The sequence below is a fragment of the Chinchilla lanigera genome, unplaced genomic scaffold (genome assembly GCF_000276665.1).
Source record: "Chinchilla lanigera isolate Chin_1 unplaced genomic scaffold, ChiLan1.0 scaffold00032, whole genome shotgun sequence".
NCBI lineage: Eukaryota > Metazoa > Chordata > Mammalia > Rodentia > Chinchillidae > Chinchilla > Chinchilla lanigera.
The window spans coordinates 1223456-1240470 of record NW_004955433.1 but is presented as its reverse complement, the minus strand read 5'-3'; the positions used below and the strand labels follow the sequence as shown (position 1 = coordinate 1240470).

Here is a 17015-nt window from a genome sequence, read left to right as displayed (position 1 = left end):
AAAATATATTTTCAGGAAACAGTCAGGCCACTGGGGTGGAGGGGTGGCAAAACTGTGAAGATGTGGAGCAGGTGCTCCAGTCTAACAAATTATTTTCTCTGGGAACCATGAGTTGGGAAAGGAGCTGCTCTGCCCAACCATTTTTATTAACAGTAAATAGAGTTAATTTCATATCCACTAAGAGGGCCTTAAAAAGCACTCTGTTCATTACAAGATACTTCTTTCAAGATAATTGACTTGCAAATCCTGGGTGAGCTGCGAAACTCAGTGAAGAAATAAGGATGAGGGAGACCTGACCTATGAGCAGCCACACCATTCCATTCCAGTCCTGTCACCCAACCAGTGGAAAGAGCAAATGTTCCGCTCAGCCTTGGAGGAGTGGGCTGCTTCGCTCAGGGGAGTGTGGGCCCAAGGGTGGTGGTAAACCCAGAGATCAAGACAGGACTTCTCAAAGCGGTAATTTTCCTAAAAGATGTGCAGTTTATGTTTAGTTGGTTCATGCTATAATCACCATACTAAATACTGTACCCACACACTTCTTGTTTAAGCCTCACAGAGACTGGATGATTTGGCCAAGAGCCAAGTAAGGTGGCACAAGCCTATAACCCAAGCATTGTGGGATGATGAGGCAGGACCATTAAGAGAGAGAGAGAGAGAGAGAGAGAGAGAGAGAGAGAGAGAGAGAGAGAGAATGAGAGAAGGAGGAAAAGAAAAGAAAGAAAAAAAGAAAAGAAAAGAAAAAAGAAAAGGAAAGGAAAGAAGGAGAGAAAAGAAAAGGATTTGCCCAAGATCACAGAACTAGTATCTGGTGCCATAAGACTTCAAACTCAGGCAGTCTAATTCCACCACCACCTCCTGCATCCTCTCTGACTTTCACATGGCTGTCATGAGATGTGTCAAAAGCACCAAGGGAGCCAGGCGTGGTGGCGCACACCCATAACCCCAGCACCTAGGAGGATAAAGCAGGAGAATCTAGATTTCCAAGCCAGCCTGAACTACAAAGTGAATTCAAGACCCCCTGAATTACACAGGGAAACCCTGTATCCAAACAAACAAAGTACAAAACCTACCATGAAATATGGCTGCCAATTTTTCTTTACCAACTACAACAAACTCACTGATGCCAAGTTTAGGAGTAGGATGGCATTTGGCAAAAATAGTACCTCGAGGCAGAAGGCTGGGAGGTTGGAACTACCAAGGAAAGTCAGAGAAAGAATAGAATTGAGATCACAGATTCAATGGGTAAATACCATTCTGATGATCTGATTCTGGGTGGGAAGTTGAGTCCAAACTCAAGGTGAAAATCTGTGTGCAGGACCGAGGATATAGCTCAGCAGTACAGCAGTCCTCTAGCTCACTTAGGGCAATGGGTTCGACTGTTAGCTACATTTTTAAAAGTTTTAGGTGAATATACCCCCAACAGTCTGTTTTGGAGGGGAAAGGCAGCCTCCTACTTTTCAAATGTAAGTTATAGGTTATCTTCCAACAGCATAATAACACTCCTTATACTAAAAGCACATTGCACAACTCAGGGATGGCAAACCAGGAATCCCTTTCTTGTTTTCTTGTTTGGTAGCGGGAATCAAACTCAGGACCTTGCGCTTGCCAGGTGAGCGCTGAGCTATATCCCCAGCCCAAGGAATCCCTTTCTTTAGTCCACCGGTTTCCATTTTGAAGGTCTACTGACCCTCAGACAAGCTTTTACGCACATCTGCCCACAAAGTCTGTGTGGGTTTCAGAGAGGGTTTGGAGCGTTGACTCTATTTGTGTGTCTGAGTCTGCTTTCCTAATTAACGTCTTTTGTCTTGTCCCCGCATTCCACAAAGGTTTCTTCCAACTGAGAGATGTTTATTTTCCTTTCCAAAAGTCCTTTCTCTGCCCCATACTTTACCATTTCTTCTCTAGCACCCACCAGCAGCTGCAGACCTTCCCTTGTGTGTCCCCAGCGCAGACACAGTCCCTGTCCCTGCTGTGGAGGGAGCCCCACTCTTCCTCGGGGTCAGCAGATCTGCTACGGTCTTCGACCCACAGCTCTCCTGTCACTGTAGCCTTCAGAAGGGTGTTTCTCCTTTTGTTTTTAGTCACTGGCTCAGATGTCCCCCAAACTTATATAAACATCAGAACTGTGCTCTGCATTCTTGGTGTTTTAATGATGGCTGTGAAGTCCTTCAGGAGGTATTGTCCTCACCTAACAAAAATAACCTCAAAAGAGGCAGGTAAAGCCAGGGTACAGATACAGGAATTTTGGCTATATACTCGATTTCTCCACAAAACAGACTTCCACCCTCATTAGGTTTCCAAGAAGTTATCCTGATCTTTTCTTTTAATTATGGAGCTCACTTAGGAAAAAAGAAGGCTGATACATGAACTATCACAAGTCATTCTGTCATGAATTAAACTGAGGGGAATGGAAGCTCAGGACAATGATAGATGCCAAAGGATAAAGACAAGACTTCTCAGGCAAGTGACAGCTCAGATTAATCTGACCAAAGAGGCTTCTACTGGGACCTCTGAGAGGTAGGGGGAGGAATGTCTGTCCACGCCTCCGGAATCATGTTCATGATCCCTGTGGCTAAGTATGGGTGAGAAGTAAGGATAGACTCCTTTTCCTCAAACTCAGAGCACTCAGCTATAAAAATCAATACATAATAGATGAGAGAAACTCAGTCGGTGTCTTTGAGGCAAAATGTTTCCCACACCAGCAGCCTAGTGCAGGACTGCTCAGTAACATTACTGATTTCATTAGCATATCTAAAGAAGGAATGTGTCAGTCAGAAAGAGGATTTGGTGTGGACCCACAGAGGAGTGAGGCATCATGACTCCTTGGAATCCAGAAGGAAAAGGCCCCGAAATGCAGCAGCCAAGTCCCCTAATAGCCAGGCAGTCCATCTGGTAGTCAAGGTGGGTGCCGCCACACTGGCCCCGGTGGGTCGCTTCTCCTCAGTCTGAGTCTGAGACCACCATGCAAACTCCGGAGGACTTGCCATTCCTTTTCCTTAGGGGTAAAGGACACTGATTTTTGGCCCATTTGGGATATTTTGCTCACTTGTCTTTTTCAAAATGAGTTAACGCACTGGCACTCTGGATTATATCCTTCAGTCTCCTGTGAGTTTTGATACTCCTAACCTCCATGAGTTCTGGGGTGGTCATAACCTCTAAGCAGGGCAGCCCTTACATGGTGGTGAGTTTGCCACAGAAATAAAGGGGGCTTTGGACACCCAGCCGGCCAGCCTACCTAATAATACGGCAATGCGCCTGCATACTACGCATGCCTCTCGCTAAAACAGTCCAGATAATGATGAAATACTGCACATCTACTACACACTTAGTGTAGTTTTAATGGCTTTAGCCATTAAAAACCTTACAATGCCCTTATGAGGCAGGAATTATTATTTCTATTATAACATTATAATAATTATTTCTATTACAATTAATTTCTACCAATTATTTCTATTTTAACAAACGAGGAAATTGAGGCTTAGAGAGGTCCAAGTTCACGTAATTTGCAAATGATGAAACCAGATTTCAACTTCAGGACTGTATTTCCAAAAGGCCTGCTAGAAGAAATAATTCAAATCGCATGTGTTCACCACCTACACAGCACATCTAGAAAGCAGGTGACTACTCTTCAGCAGAGGAAACAGGATCTTTCCAGGGTTAGCCCCTCGCCATCCAGGGGCCATCACAGACACATCAGGCATGCACATTCCACCAGCTGCCTTCAGCTCATAAGTGCCAGCACTCTCATAATGGGTCTGGTTGCAAAGCCAAGGTGAGTTCAAACCTTCAGCCCTCTGGGACACGAGGGATGGGCCTGAGATCTGAGCCTTTCTACCCATCTGTTTGAAAAGTCAGTGCCCAGGTTTGAAATGAATGCTTGCTTTGCTCAAATCTTGATCAAGAGGAATGGGCTTATGTGTACAGCTGGCCAACAACAGTGTAAATAACAGCAGATCTTCTGTTAACATGGAGAGCACTAGTGTACCAACCTCTTGGCTTGCACTGAGTGCAGAGGAATTGTCTTGAGCGGCATATGAAATACATAATACAGTTAATGTATATAGGAAACAAAACTTCCTTTTTAAGATATATTTTAACTTGTCAAGCTATTTTATAAAACCGCACAACATGCCCCAGCTTAATAATCACTTACATATCTATCTGCTTAATAACAATTACCCCATCTTTACAGGGATACACATACATAGGTGGGTTGAAATACCATCACTGGTAATCACTACATTTGCTTGCCAAGTCAAGCACGTGCAAGACACATCTGATACACACGGGTTTCAATCGCACAGCCTATACACGGTGGGCACAGGAGGCAGAGTTTGCCTGTAACCCCCAGTCCCACCATGGCGTTCCACTGTCACCTGCGCAGTCTGTGTGTAAGCACTGTGCAATGGAGTCACAAGAACTTTGCTGAAAATGACATCGTAGTGTCGCAAGTGCACCCTCTTGTGGGGCCACATTGCCAGCTGTGCAGGGCTGCATGTGGCCAAAGACTGCAGGGCACAGGTTGGATGTGCCTGGGGTAGAGGGTTCCACGTAACCTGTACAATCATCTTGTTAGGAGGCTGGTCTTTCCCCAAGCCTTTACTGAAGCATAAGTGACAAATAACCACTGTACGTAGCCAGCGGGGTTGTCGCAGCCCAGAGGCAGAGGTGTGCTTAGTGTATGGCGGGCCTGGGCTTGGTGCTTGCGACTCCTCCATTCCGACTGTGAACATTCAAAGTGGAGGAAGCCCTGACTCGATGCGTGTGAGCATTATGTTAGATCACCACAGGCAAATCAATCACTGCACAGTCACACTCGCGTGTCCGTGTCTGTGTATTTACAGGTGCTTAAATCTGCTCTCAAAGACGGCTGCGGGTGCATGACAGTACTATTAACAGTATGACTGACTCCAGTCACTGGGCTGTTTGACCCCCAGAACTTACAGCCAAAAGTTCATATCCTTTGACCAGCCTTTCTCCACGTCTCCCGTGCCCATCCCCCGGCAACCATGTATTCTACTCTCAGATATGAGTGAGATCGGAGGATTTGTCCTTCTGTGCCTGGTTTACTTCATTCTACACGATGTCCTTCGGTTTCTTCCATGTTGTCAAATGGTATAATCTCCTTCCCTTTCATGGCCAAACAATATTCTGGTATGTGAGCATATTATATAATGTATATTATAATACAACATATAATATAATACATTTATTCAATATATTATATGCAACATATTATACACAATAGTATACATGGTATATTAGCATATGTATTTATATGCATGTTATATAATGATATATGTATGCATAAATACTATGTGTTATATATAGTTCTATAACAAATAATATTTTATACATGTATGTATATATACCATACACATTTTCTTTACCCACTCCATATTTGATGGGCACTTAGGTTGTTTCCATATCTTGATATAAAGTATTTTAATCATCACTTAAAGAGGAGGAAACTTAATCTTTAGTGAGGTTAAGGAATTGTCCCAAGGCCCACAGGTGGGAGACAATAGCCGTGAAGTGTAGACCCAGGGCTGATCTGACTCTGGTGATTTTGCGCAGAGCCACTGGCAGAGTGACCAGAGCCAGGGCGTGGCTTTGACTTTTGTGGTTGGGAGGAGCTGCTGTTGCCCTGAGTCAGGATTCATAATGAAGACAGCAGTCAAGGTTGCCACAGTAGCCATCTGTGGTGTGAGGGGGACCCCCTTGTTTTCCACAGCCTGAAAATAGGGCCCAATCGATGACTTGTACAGTTCTAGCTGACCAGAACATCCTCAAATGCCATAACATTAGTTGCCATATAAGGCAGATAAAACCTGATCAATGCAGAAAGACCCAAACTGTGTGGGCCTGGGGCTTAGTAGGTCAAGACAATGACACTCAGTGACACGATGGAGCAGTACCAGGCAAGTGGGCTGCTCTGCTTTTCCATTTACCAGCTCTGCTCGCTGCAACAATTTACTTAATCTCTCGGGGACAGTGGAGCTAGTGACAGCTGTCTCCAGGGGTTCTCGTGTTAATCACATGAGCTAATATATGTGAAAGTCTTTAGACAGTGCTTGCTTTGTAATAAAAAAAATCTTAAAAATGTTAATTCCCTTCCCTTTTCCATACAGAATCCCTTCCACCGAGAACTGCTTCGTAGGAGTGCAAGGCTTGTTACTTTAAGGCATTAAAACTCATTGTAACCAAGCCTTTTCCAACAGAGGAGTCGCCACTATTGAAATCGTAAGACAACACAAAAGAGGAACCGCCTGTTCTGATGAACTCTGGCAATAGCTGTGGCTAAAAGAATAGCACCTAAACCTCTACACCAATCACTTCTCTAGTCCCAGGAGACACAGTATCTGAGAACTGATGGCCTCTGGGATAAGCGTCACTTCCCATCACCTGGAAGTTTGGGAGGTACTGTGAGGCCACTCTGTGACGAGCCGTAGCTCACTAGGAAAAGGAGTGCTTCCAAAGACAGGCATGCAGAGGCTGCCATGTCACCACCCCATTTCCACCTCACATGCAACAAGTGGGAGAAAAGAAAGGGAAAGAAAAAAAGGCACAGGAAACCCCGCCCACATAAGTCTGAACTCAAGCGACCAACCCTGTGCTTTTCCCCCCAGGTTAGACAGGGCAGGGAGACCAAGGTGACAGGAGCAGCAGGATGGAGGCAAGACACCTACCTGCGCACAACCAGCCTGAGCGTCTTGTAGGATCCTTTCACCAGGGAGACGGCCTCCCTCCGGGAGCTGCTCAATGCCACCTCGTTGATGTGAACAACCTCGTCCCCAGCTTGTAGTTTGGAGCTCACCAAGTCAGCTTTGCCCCCTTCTTCGATCTGCATAGAGAGAGCCACAAATGAGCTTCTGTGCCACCTGGGGTCATTTGGCTGAGCCCTGCCTGGACTCCTGCAGAGCCCCCAGACAAGCTGTGGTTGCACCCCTTGCACCCACCCAGAGGACAAGGTGGAGAAGGTAGGGCCAGGCTCCTGTCTCCCACAGCTGCCAGTACCCAGCACCTAGCTGCCCAGAACAGGCAGCTGGGAACAGGAGCGGAAGGGGTGAATGGACACAGCTTCCATCCAGGGGCCACTTCCCACCCTTTATTCTCCTGCTCCCAAGGCTACCTGGAGCAACTCTATTATTAATTTAGAAGTTGAGTTCCTTTTATTTCACCTTTGATCTAAAAATAGAATTCATTGGAGAAGTAAAATGATACAGATGTGGGCTGTTATTCAGCAGTAAAAAGAAATGAGTTACCGAGCCAGGAAAAGAGCTGGAAGAATATTAGATGCCTTTCCCTAAATAAAAGAAGCACCCTATGACATTCTGTGTGGAGACAAAAGATCTATAGTTACAAGTGGTGAAGGAAGAGGGATAGATGAGTAAGTAGAGTGTAGAGGATTTTTAAGTAAATGAATCTATTCATTGTACATGATTCTGCATGGTGGGTACATTGGGCCCATGTCATTTGTTCACTTGTCAAAATCTATAGGTTGTATGACACTAGTGAACCCTAATGTAAACTATAGACTTTAGGTGATAATGACCTATTCACGTAGCCTTCATAACAAATGTACCAATCTGGTGAGGAATGTTGGTATGGGAGACTGTGCATGGGTGGGAAAGGAGGCACATAGGACATCTCTGTGCCTTCTGCTTAATTTTACTGTCAACCTAAAATTTCTCTTTAAAATGATCAAAGTATTTGTTATGGCTTTACCAGATATAAAGCCTCATGCAGCTGGGCATGGTGGCTCATGCCTGTAATCCCAGCACTCGGGAGGCTGAGGCCGGAGGATCGTTGCGAGTTCGAGACCAGTCTGGGCTACAAAGTGAGCTCAAGGTCAGCCTGAACTGCATAGCGAGACCCTGCCTCAAAAAAGCAAATAAATACAGCCTCATGCATTCATACATGGAGATTTTGGGGAGTGGCTGGATAATGGGTGTGTGATACTGGATTATGTGTGTGATAACTAGATTAGTCCACTAATTGGTTTAGCAGGTTCTGATTGTTCATAATGGGGGAGGCTCACCCCGGGTGTGGATGACACCAACCAATAGGCTTGTAGCCTCAGTGGAATAAAAAGGGAAAGGAAGGATTACTGCTAGCTGCTTCTTGTCTCCCATGCCATACACTGGTTCTCCTCTGCCTTGCTTTCCTTCCTTGGAGCCAGCCAACTACAGAGCCCCCGCCAATGGGTTTCTAAAAACTGTGAACTAAAATAACCTTTTCACCTTTAACTTGTGGTTGTCAGGTATTTTAATCCCAGCAATGAGAAAGTAACTCAGAGAGTAAGTTATGTACACATACAAATTTGCCAGAATGAAACCCATTAACCTGTATAACTAATACGCACTAATAAAAAAGCTATGAAGCAGGAAGCTACAATTATTTTTAGAAATCTATTTTAAAATTATAATTCATTCAGCAAAGATAATAAACATCTGCAGTGTTCCACAAACTATTCTACTGCTTGGGCTTTGACAGTGCACAAAACAGAAGAAAAACCTTCGTTCTTCTGGTGTCTTCAGTGCAGGTGGGGAAGGGACGCAGACAAGAAGGATAACAGGTGAGTGAGGTAGTGCAGTAGTTAATCATGCGCTGTGGAAACAAATAGAGGGAACATGGCTGCTCAACAGCCACCTCCCCATGGCCCTGTGTGATGTCAGCAATGATGAAAGGGAAGACAATGGAGCAAATAAAGCAACAGAAAAGAGAAAATAAAACTTGACCTACAGGGGGTGATAAAAATATACAGTAAATGTTTAAATTTTTACAAGAACATTCATTACAGTAAAATATACATTGCCACTTAACCCCCTCAAAATAACCCCTTTTGCTTCAAAAGCACCTATCCCATCTTTCTTGCTGCTTTCTGAAGCAGTTCTGGAAGTCCTTTTTCATGAGTGTCTTTATAAGTTGTGATTAAACATAAAAAGAATTAAGATGTCTTCTGTACCTGTACCAGCTCCCCTTGATGAACGTAATCATCATGTATGATGAACAGGTATTGATAAAAATAAAAATAAAAATAAACAAGTTGTGGTTAAACATGTAGTGAATGCTGCTACCAAGTCCCATCCAACAGAAAGGCAGGCTAGTAAAAAATTACAATATGCCTCTTCCCCTTTATTCACTGGATCTGGCATGGTGCAACTTCTGGCCCTTCTCCAAAGTCAAAATGACCATAAAAGGTAAATGTTTTGAATGGATTCAGGACATCAAGGTAGCCAGCACAGTGCAAGTAAAGACACTCACACAAGAGGATTTGCAGAAGTGCTTCAGAAAGTGGCAAGAATAATAGGGAAGTGTGTTGGCAGCAAGGAAGAGTATTTTGGAGGGAATTACTGGTAATGTGTCTTTTATTGTAATAAGTTTTTTAAAAAGGAGGCTGGGGATTTAGCTCAGCGGCACAGCGCCTGCCTGGCAAGCGCAAGGTCGTGAGTTTGATTGCCCGTACCAGAGAAAAACAAAAAAAACAAAAACAAAAACAAAACAAATAAAAAAGGGTTTAAGCGTTCATTGCATTGCTTGATCACATCTTGCATATTCTTTTCTCCATAATTACTCTGCAGAGCTGCCACATGTTTAAAAATCTTCAACAGATCTTAAAATATATGAAACAGTTCAAATAACGTCTATTTTAGAATACATTAGTCTAAATTTATAAATTTGGCTGTTGCCTCACTTTCAGCAATGAAAGTAATTTATATGTTAATTTATTACAATGGATGGGAATAAAACACAAAGTTTGTAAGGGCAAAAGGAATGGCTTCATCCATTTTACTTTCTGAAAGTAACAACTGTTCGTGGCTCATTAATGAACTTTTCTTCTTCCTTTTTACAAAAATGACAGCACACTTTACACACCTCCTCAAAAACCTCTTTTGGCCCAAGACAGAGAGGCATCAAAGTGAGGCAGGAAGAGCTGGCAAAGTAGGCTGGGGATTTGGCTCAGCAGCACAGCGTCTGCCTGGCAAACGTAAGGTCGTGAGTTCAATTCCTGGTACCGGAAAAAGACCAAAAAAAGAGAGAGAGAGAAAAAAAAAAAAAGTTGGTGAAGTCATACGGACTCGAAGTGGGGATGCTGTTTACTCTCCCTGAGCCTCAGCCTCCCCCACCTAGGGGGGATTAAGGAACCCTCTGCCCTGCAGAGCTGCCCAGCAGTAAGGAAAGCAGCCAAAGAAGTGCAACAAGCAGTTCCTGGCTTCTCGTAAAACCTCCACAGTGACAGCTGCTGTCTTTGTAAATTACATATCATGAAGACACCGCCATTCATAAAATCGCCCAGACATCTCAGTTACTCGCTGCATAGTACTTACAGTGTAAATGTAACCCAGTGGATGCAACCATCCTGGGGGGAGGTTTGTCCTGCTGCTTTCTGCCCACTGCCATCCTCGCCTGCTTCCCAGGCAACCTTCTGCAAATTCACAGCTGCCCTCACACACTGCTCACACTCACCTTCAGGCCTTCATATCAGCTGCTCTGCTTCCTTTGCCTGGGACCCTCTTCCCTTCCCACCCTGCTTTGGAGCCACCTGCAAGGTCTGTAAGACCTGTAATGGTCAGAAGCTCAGAAGTGGGCGTTCTGGAGCCACACTGCATGGCCCTGTTGCTTACAAGGAAGCTGTGCTTTGAGTAGGTTACTTAATCTTGCTGTACCTCAGCTTCTGCTTCTGTAAAGTCACTTTCCACATATATTGGGAGGATCAAATGAGTTCATACAAGTGAAGCGGTGAAACAGTACCTGGCATCTAATATGCACTCAGTAAAGCTAAGCAGTAATTACAACCCATCCTTTGAGGTCAACTTTCAATTTCATCTCCTCCAAAGATTTCCAGGAAGCTCATCAGTATCCACCCACCTCCCTTGCCCCCGAAATCTGTCCTTTAAGCAGTAATCCCTGGGGCGGAGGGTGTAGCCCAGTGGTGTAGTACTTGTCCTGCGTGCATGAGACCCCGAGCTGAATCCCCAGCACTGCATGCGTAGGTAAATATATAAACAAATGTAAGCCCTCTTTCCCCCATTTTCAGAGAATCAAATGAATAAAATAATACACCAGATGCAGTGGTGTGTGTCTGTAATTCTGGGGACTATGGAAGCTGAGGCAAGAGGGAGGTGCATTCCAGCCTAGCCTGGGCAATTTAATGAGACCCTGTCTCAAAATTTAAAGGGGGGCATGCTGAGGATGTAGCTCAGTGGTACAGCACTCCCAGATCCTATCCCCATTACTGGGAAAAAAGAGTAATGCCTAAACTATAACATGCCATCTCAGGAAGTCATTGTTTTTGTACTACTGTGATGTTCTGCCATGGTGCCCTACACCTTCCATCAGAGTTCTTTCCATCTGAGCCTCTCCTGCCCACAAACTCACTCTTCCTGCCCTGCATCCTGAGCTCCGAAGATAGAAACATGGGCCCCCTAACTCCCACCAGCACACTTTGCAGAGTTTCGGATCCAACAGCATTTCCTGAGCAAGAACAGAGAAAAAAGTTGGCACAATGCCGGAAGCAATAGACAGGCTCTACTCAAGGTGCTGCTTGTGGATAGAATCCCTGCTACAGGATTCGTCAACAGTTCAGTAAAATGAGACCTGGGAAATGATCAATTTTTGTAGGAAAAAGGAAGCCAAGAAAGCTCGTTATGTTGTTTATATCGTGTCCTTCTTTCTCATAACTGATTTAATGTGAAGGCAAACATTACAAAAAAGAATGCTATGATTTCACTGTTGCTCACTGTTCTCAGAAATGGTTTCTATAGTCCTCTGCATTTACAGAGTTTCTCACAAAATCTTTGCTTTGCACTAAACTTTCAGGTTTCAAACACATGCCTTGGGCTGGGGATATATCTCAGTGGCACAAGCACCTGTCTGGCAAGCAGAAGGTCCTGAGTTTGATTCCTGGCACCCGCCAAAAAAAGAAAGAAATGCGTGCCTTGACCCAGGCTTAGTGGCACGCATAGTAGTTCCAGCCACTCTGGAGGCTGAGGCAGGATATCATTCATGCCCAGGAGTTGAGGTCTAGCCTGGACAACATGGCAAGACTCCATTTCAAAAACAAAGTAAAACCAAATGCTTACGTTTACAAAGTCAGTTGATATCACTGCTCATGAAACTGACAGGTGGGATGAGTTTTTGAAATAAGTTTTTTGTTTTGATGTTGCAACCCAGGGAGTCACACATGCTTGGTAAGTATGCCACCGCTGAGCTACATTCCCAGCCCCAAATGCCTTTTATTTATCAAACATTAGTTGGGCATTTGCTGCAGGATTTGCAGGGTGGTTGCTGTTGTGTATGTGTGTGCACTGGAAATTGAACCCAGAGCCTCACACATGCTGGGCAAGTGCTTACCATGAGCTCTGGCCTCTCTCCTCCCTCTCTTTTCTTTTCTTGGTGCTGGGGCTTGGACCCAGGGCCTTCATCCTGAGCTATATTCCTGGCCTTTTTTTTTTTTCTTTTTGGGAGACAAGATCTTGCTAAGTTCCTAAGTCGCCCAGGTTAGGCTCAAACTGCAGCCCTTCTCCCTCGGCCTAGCAAAGCGGTGGGATCACAGATGTGCACTAGCACGCCCAGCTTCTCTTACATATTGTAATTCCCAAATCTCTCCACACTGTCTGTCAGTGATTCATGCAGTCTCAAGGTTTCGAGTAGCACCAGAGATGATTTTTAGATCTCTTCTCCACTGATCTTTTCCATAAGCCCCCATTTTCTCTCTCTCATTCATCTATCTATCTATGTATCTCTCTATATAATTCCTCTTCTCCTCCTCCTCCTCTTCCTTCTTCTTCTCCTTGTCCCCCCTCCCTCTCCTCCTCCTCCTCCTTCTTCTTCCTCCTCCTCCCTCTTTCTCGGTTATGAAAGTTCTCTTTATCAGGCCTGACAGAATCTATCTCCCTTTGTCTCCCCTCTGATTGCTACCTATCTTGAGCCAAGCTTTCCACAGATGCTTTGCCATTGCTACTTCTGATCATCTTCTATCTCCTCTTTTAGATTTTAAACTCCTGAGCCTAGAGACTTTGGGAAATACCTGTTCATTCGCTCATTCCACAAGTATTTTTTGAGCATCCCCTTGTCATGCATTGCTCTAGGCCTGGGGAAGAATCATGAAGGGAGCAGACTGCATCCCCTTTTTTCCCGGAAGTTTACATTCTAATTATTTTTAGTATATTTCACATCTTTTTATTTTTTAAAAAAGCATGCATATTCTGTGGCATGTCAGAGAAGCTGTAATGATTAAAAATCAAGGCTGGATTCCTTCTTATTAAAAGGGAACATCTACTGATCCATATCAACAACTCTGCCTGGGAGGTCAGGCAATTTCTAGTAAACAGGAGTAGCCCTGGGAAGTCTCTTGGTGCTGAGATTTGTCCAGGACAAGAATTGAATCAAATTCAACAGTTACTTTCAATATTGACATTATGGGGAAATCTGATTTGGACCTCTTCCAGTTCAGTTTGCAACCAAAATTGTGGAGAGAATGGAGTTCATGAACCAAGATGCTACACTGAAGCTAATATCATAGTGAAATCCCAAGTTTTTGTTGGTTATCCACATGGTTTACCTAATATCATTGCTATGGCTTTGCTTTAAAAATATATTTACAAAATATTTAACAATAATCTTCTTGAACTCTTCATCAAAGAGAATTACACTCCTAACCCCGTGCCCTGCTGATACTGTCAACAGGATTCAGTGAAAAATGAAGCTTATTATTTTAAATCTTTGGACCAATACTTGAGAGGTCACTGGCACTGTTTGTTCAGTTTCACCTGCATAGAATTTACTTATTCCAAGAATGTGACTGTCACCAGTTAAATACCCCTGAGCTAACAAACTAAGGAGGAGTGTGGCACACTGGAGCCTGCAGGGCTCAGCTTCCCCCTCAAAGCCTGTGCTGGCCCCGCCCACAGGAACAAGCTGCTTTTGTTTTGATAGCCGATTGTCCTTTTCCTGGCATGCGTGTGAGGAGGTGGTTCTGAGCTGTTTACAGCATTTTACACTGCGGTAATGTTTATTGTTTTGTTTTTGGTTTTTTGGTACCAGGAATCGAACTCATGACCTCAGGCTTGCCAGGCAAGCGCTTCTGCCACTGAGCTATATCCCCCGCCCCCTTTATTTTGCGGTCATGTTTAGCACCGGCCTGCCTGTCTGCCCATCAGAGGCAATCAATAAACATTTATTGGACAAATACCGGAGAAGCTGAATCTAAAGAAACAAGCAGCCTTGGTGGTACCTGCACCGAGGTGTGAGCACACCGAGGCAGGGTGTGCAGGAGAGTGGTGAGGGCCCGAGGCGGCGCTGGACCTGGCCCGTGAAGAGCAGGATGCCGGGCCCATCTTGCGCTCTCACACTTCTAGACTCATTCTTCTACTCCGGTAGAGAGGAGGATGGAACTGCCTCCGGGGACAGGCTCTGTGCCGTGCCTCTGCCTCCCAGCCCTGCCCCTCGCCTCTGCCCAGGCTATGGCGTCACGTGGCCCTCGGCACATCATTAGCAGCCGCCCCGCGTGATCAGGTCAGGCCACAGCCCTGTTCTCACCTGCCGCCCATGCTTGAGCAGGCACGGGTACTCCCTGCATGTGGCAGGACCTGGTGGATGTGGCCCCCTAATCTCTCCACTTGCACTGCTCCGCCTCAGCTTCCTTACTGCCCTCCAGGGGGAAGCGGATGTGTGGGATCCTCCAGGCACGAGCCAGACACACTCATGCCTCGACCACAGGCGGAGTGCTTTACCCACTCCAGGTCTTTATACAAAGTCAAATATAGAAAGACTGGGAGACACCTTTCCTAAGCTACCCCTCTCCTACCTCCACCCTGCACTGCTGGCTGTTAAAGCCATGGTCTCTTGCATACAAGCCCAGCACTCTACCACTGAGCCATACCCCGCCCACCCCCTCTATGGTAGCCTCCCCTAATACTACTTATCTTCCTTCCCAATTTTTTTTCTTCAGCTCTTACTTTGGCCTATTGCTTTTACTCAAGCATCTTGCCTAGTGCCTGTCTCCCCCAGAGTGTCAGCCCTGTGAGGTCAGGGACTTGTATCTGTCTTCCTCACTGCTGGGTCCTTGGGGCCCAGGACAGCGTGGCCCACAGTAGGAGGTGCGCAGTAGGAACTTGGGGAATGGAGGAAGCCTTGTCACCATAGCCCCCAGCACCACGAGCGTATTGCCTCAGCTCTGTCACCATGCGGGCTCTGGGAGTTATAATCGTCCCTTTACGTAGATGAGAATACTAAGATTCAGGATAAATAGCTTGCTCAGGGCTGCACTGCTGGTCAAATGAGAGAGCTAGGAGCACAGTTCCAGGCTCTGCTTCAAAGCCTGCACTCTCCACCCTTCTGCAGGGGAAGAGCCCCAGATCCTCGTTCCAGACTGGCTGACACTTCCTCAGCTGTTCATCTGCTCCTTCCCATGCAGAGGAACCTGATGCCCCACACCTCTCCACCCTGACCCTTCTCCTGTGGACCCTCAGTACTGGGCTCCATCTAACTGGGCTCATGGACTCCCCGCCAGCTTTGCCCTCAGCACTGAGCACAGAAGGCTTTCCACTCAGGGTCAGCTCTGTCTGGAGTTTAGTTCAAGTCATGCTCATCCTGTCCAGGTCAGCCATAGGAGCTTTTCAGGGGCAGGACAGGTCCACACTCTGGACTGATTCATTTTTCCTTCCTGGCTACTTGCGCTGCCGCATGGTGACATGGTAGGATCAGGGCAGGACAGGTATTCAGTAACTCATGGTTAATGTAGTGCAGTGTGCAACGAGCTTGCTGTTTTGTGTAGTTGGTGATTTGGGGAGAAATTTGCTCTCTGATATGTGCAATAATTGTATTAAAGCAACACACAAGATATACAAAGATAAAACCACAAGTAGACAAATAATGAAGATTCTCTCTCAAGAGCTACGGTATAATTCAGTGGCTGAGCACTTGCCTAGCGGGCACAGGGCCCTGAGTTCAGTCCCAGCACCACACACAAATAGTCCTAAACAAAGCTGTTTGTTGCTTTCTATCTATTACTCACAACCTGGTGGGTACTCTTGTTTTGAACTGTCCATAGAAAGGGAACAGTGAGATACAATAAAGTTCCTCACGGGGTCCACATCCAGTTCTCAAGTTCTATTAAAGTAATCAGCATTTTGGGGAACCCAGAACTAAATGCTGGGCATTAAAATAAAATAGAGAAACATTTCTGGGATTTGCACTGCGTTATACAAGAATGCAGACGCAAATCTTCCCATCCCCCCACGCCCCCATCCAGCCCGAGATCATTAGGTTTACACTGTTGAAGGTTCCTTTTCTGGGCATTAAATGGTGTGTGTTACAGAGAAGAAAGAACAGCCGGCTGGAGTCAGGAAGCTGTGCTATAATCCTGACTTTCATCCGCAGGACCCTGGGGGAGCCCCTCATCTATCAAAAATCGATACGATTGTTCTGCATGTCCCTCGTGAGGACAGGGAAATTCCATAGTTTAAGTTGGAATACACACATACCATTTAATATTAAATACTACACACACACTTTCTTTTGCTCTTGTTTAGATAGGAGATGCATTACGTTTTCCCACGTTTTACAGTGTAGGTGGGAGGCAAAAGAGGAGGAGACAGCATGGTGTATAAAGCCACACTCCTCTGAGTCAGACCAGCATGGTGTGAATCCTCCTTCCCATACTGGGTCATATTGAGCAAAACATGCATCTCCTTGGAACGTCTGTCTCCTTCCCCTAACCATAGGATCAGCAAGACACCACCCCAAGGTGGTGTGAGGATCGCATGACGCAGACATGGAAGCTTCCTCCACATACCAAGGACTCCACAGAGGCATGCTCCGTGAATTGCACAGTTTCATTTAGTAAACTGAGTACTTTTCTGTGTTTCCACCACAGGAACACCTGCACCGGCAATGGCAGAGGCCAAGGGAAGAAGTGTATTTGGAGGAGGAGTGAGGTTATTTTCTTAAAGTCAAAGAACAAGAGTTAACTTGATTTATAAATGAAATGGGAGACAGTCTTTCCTTCG

At 45.4% G+C, this 17015-nt stretch overlaps 1 protein-coding gene across 1 annotated transcript in view; it reads right to left on the bottom strand.

Moving 5' to 3' along the window:
* Nucleotides 1-17015, bottom strand: part of Shroom3 (shroom family member 3) — a gene marked incomplete in the record, with an annotated part of 287861 nt that overhangs the window by 182979 nt on the left and 87867 nt on the right. The window contains 1 exon segment of the mRNA XM_013516209.1: nt 6690-6844. Coding sequence (XP_013371663.1) covers nt 6690-6844 — 155 coding nt within the window.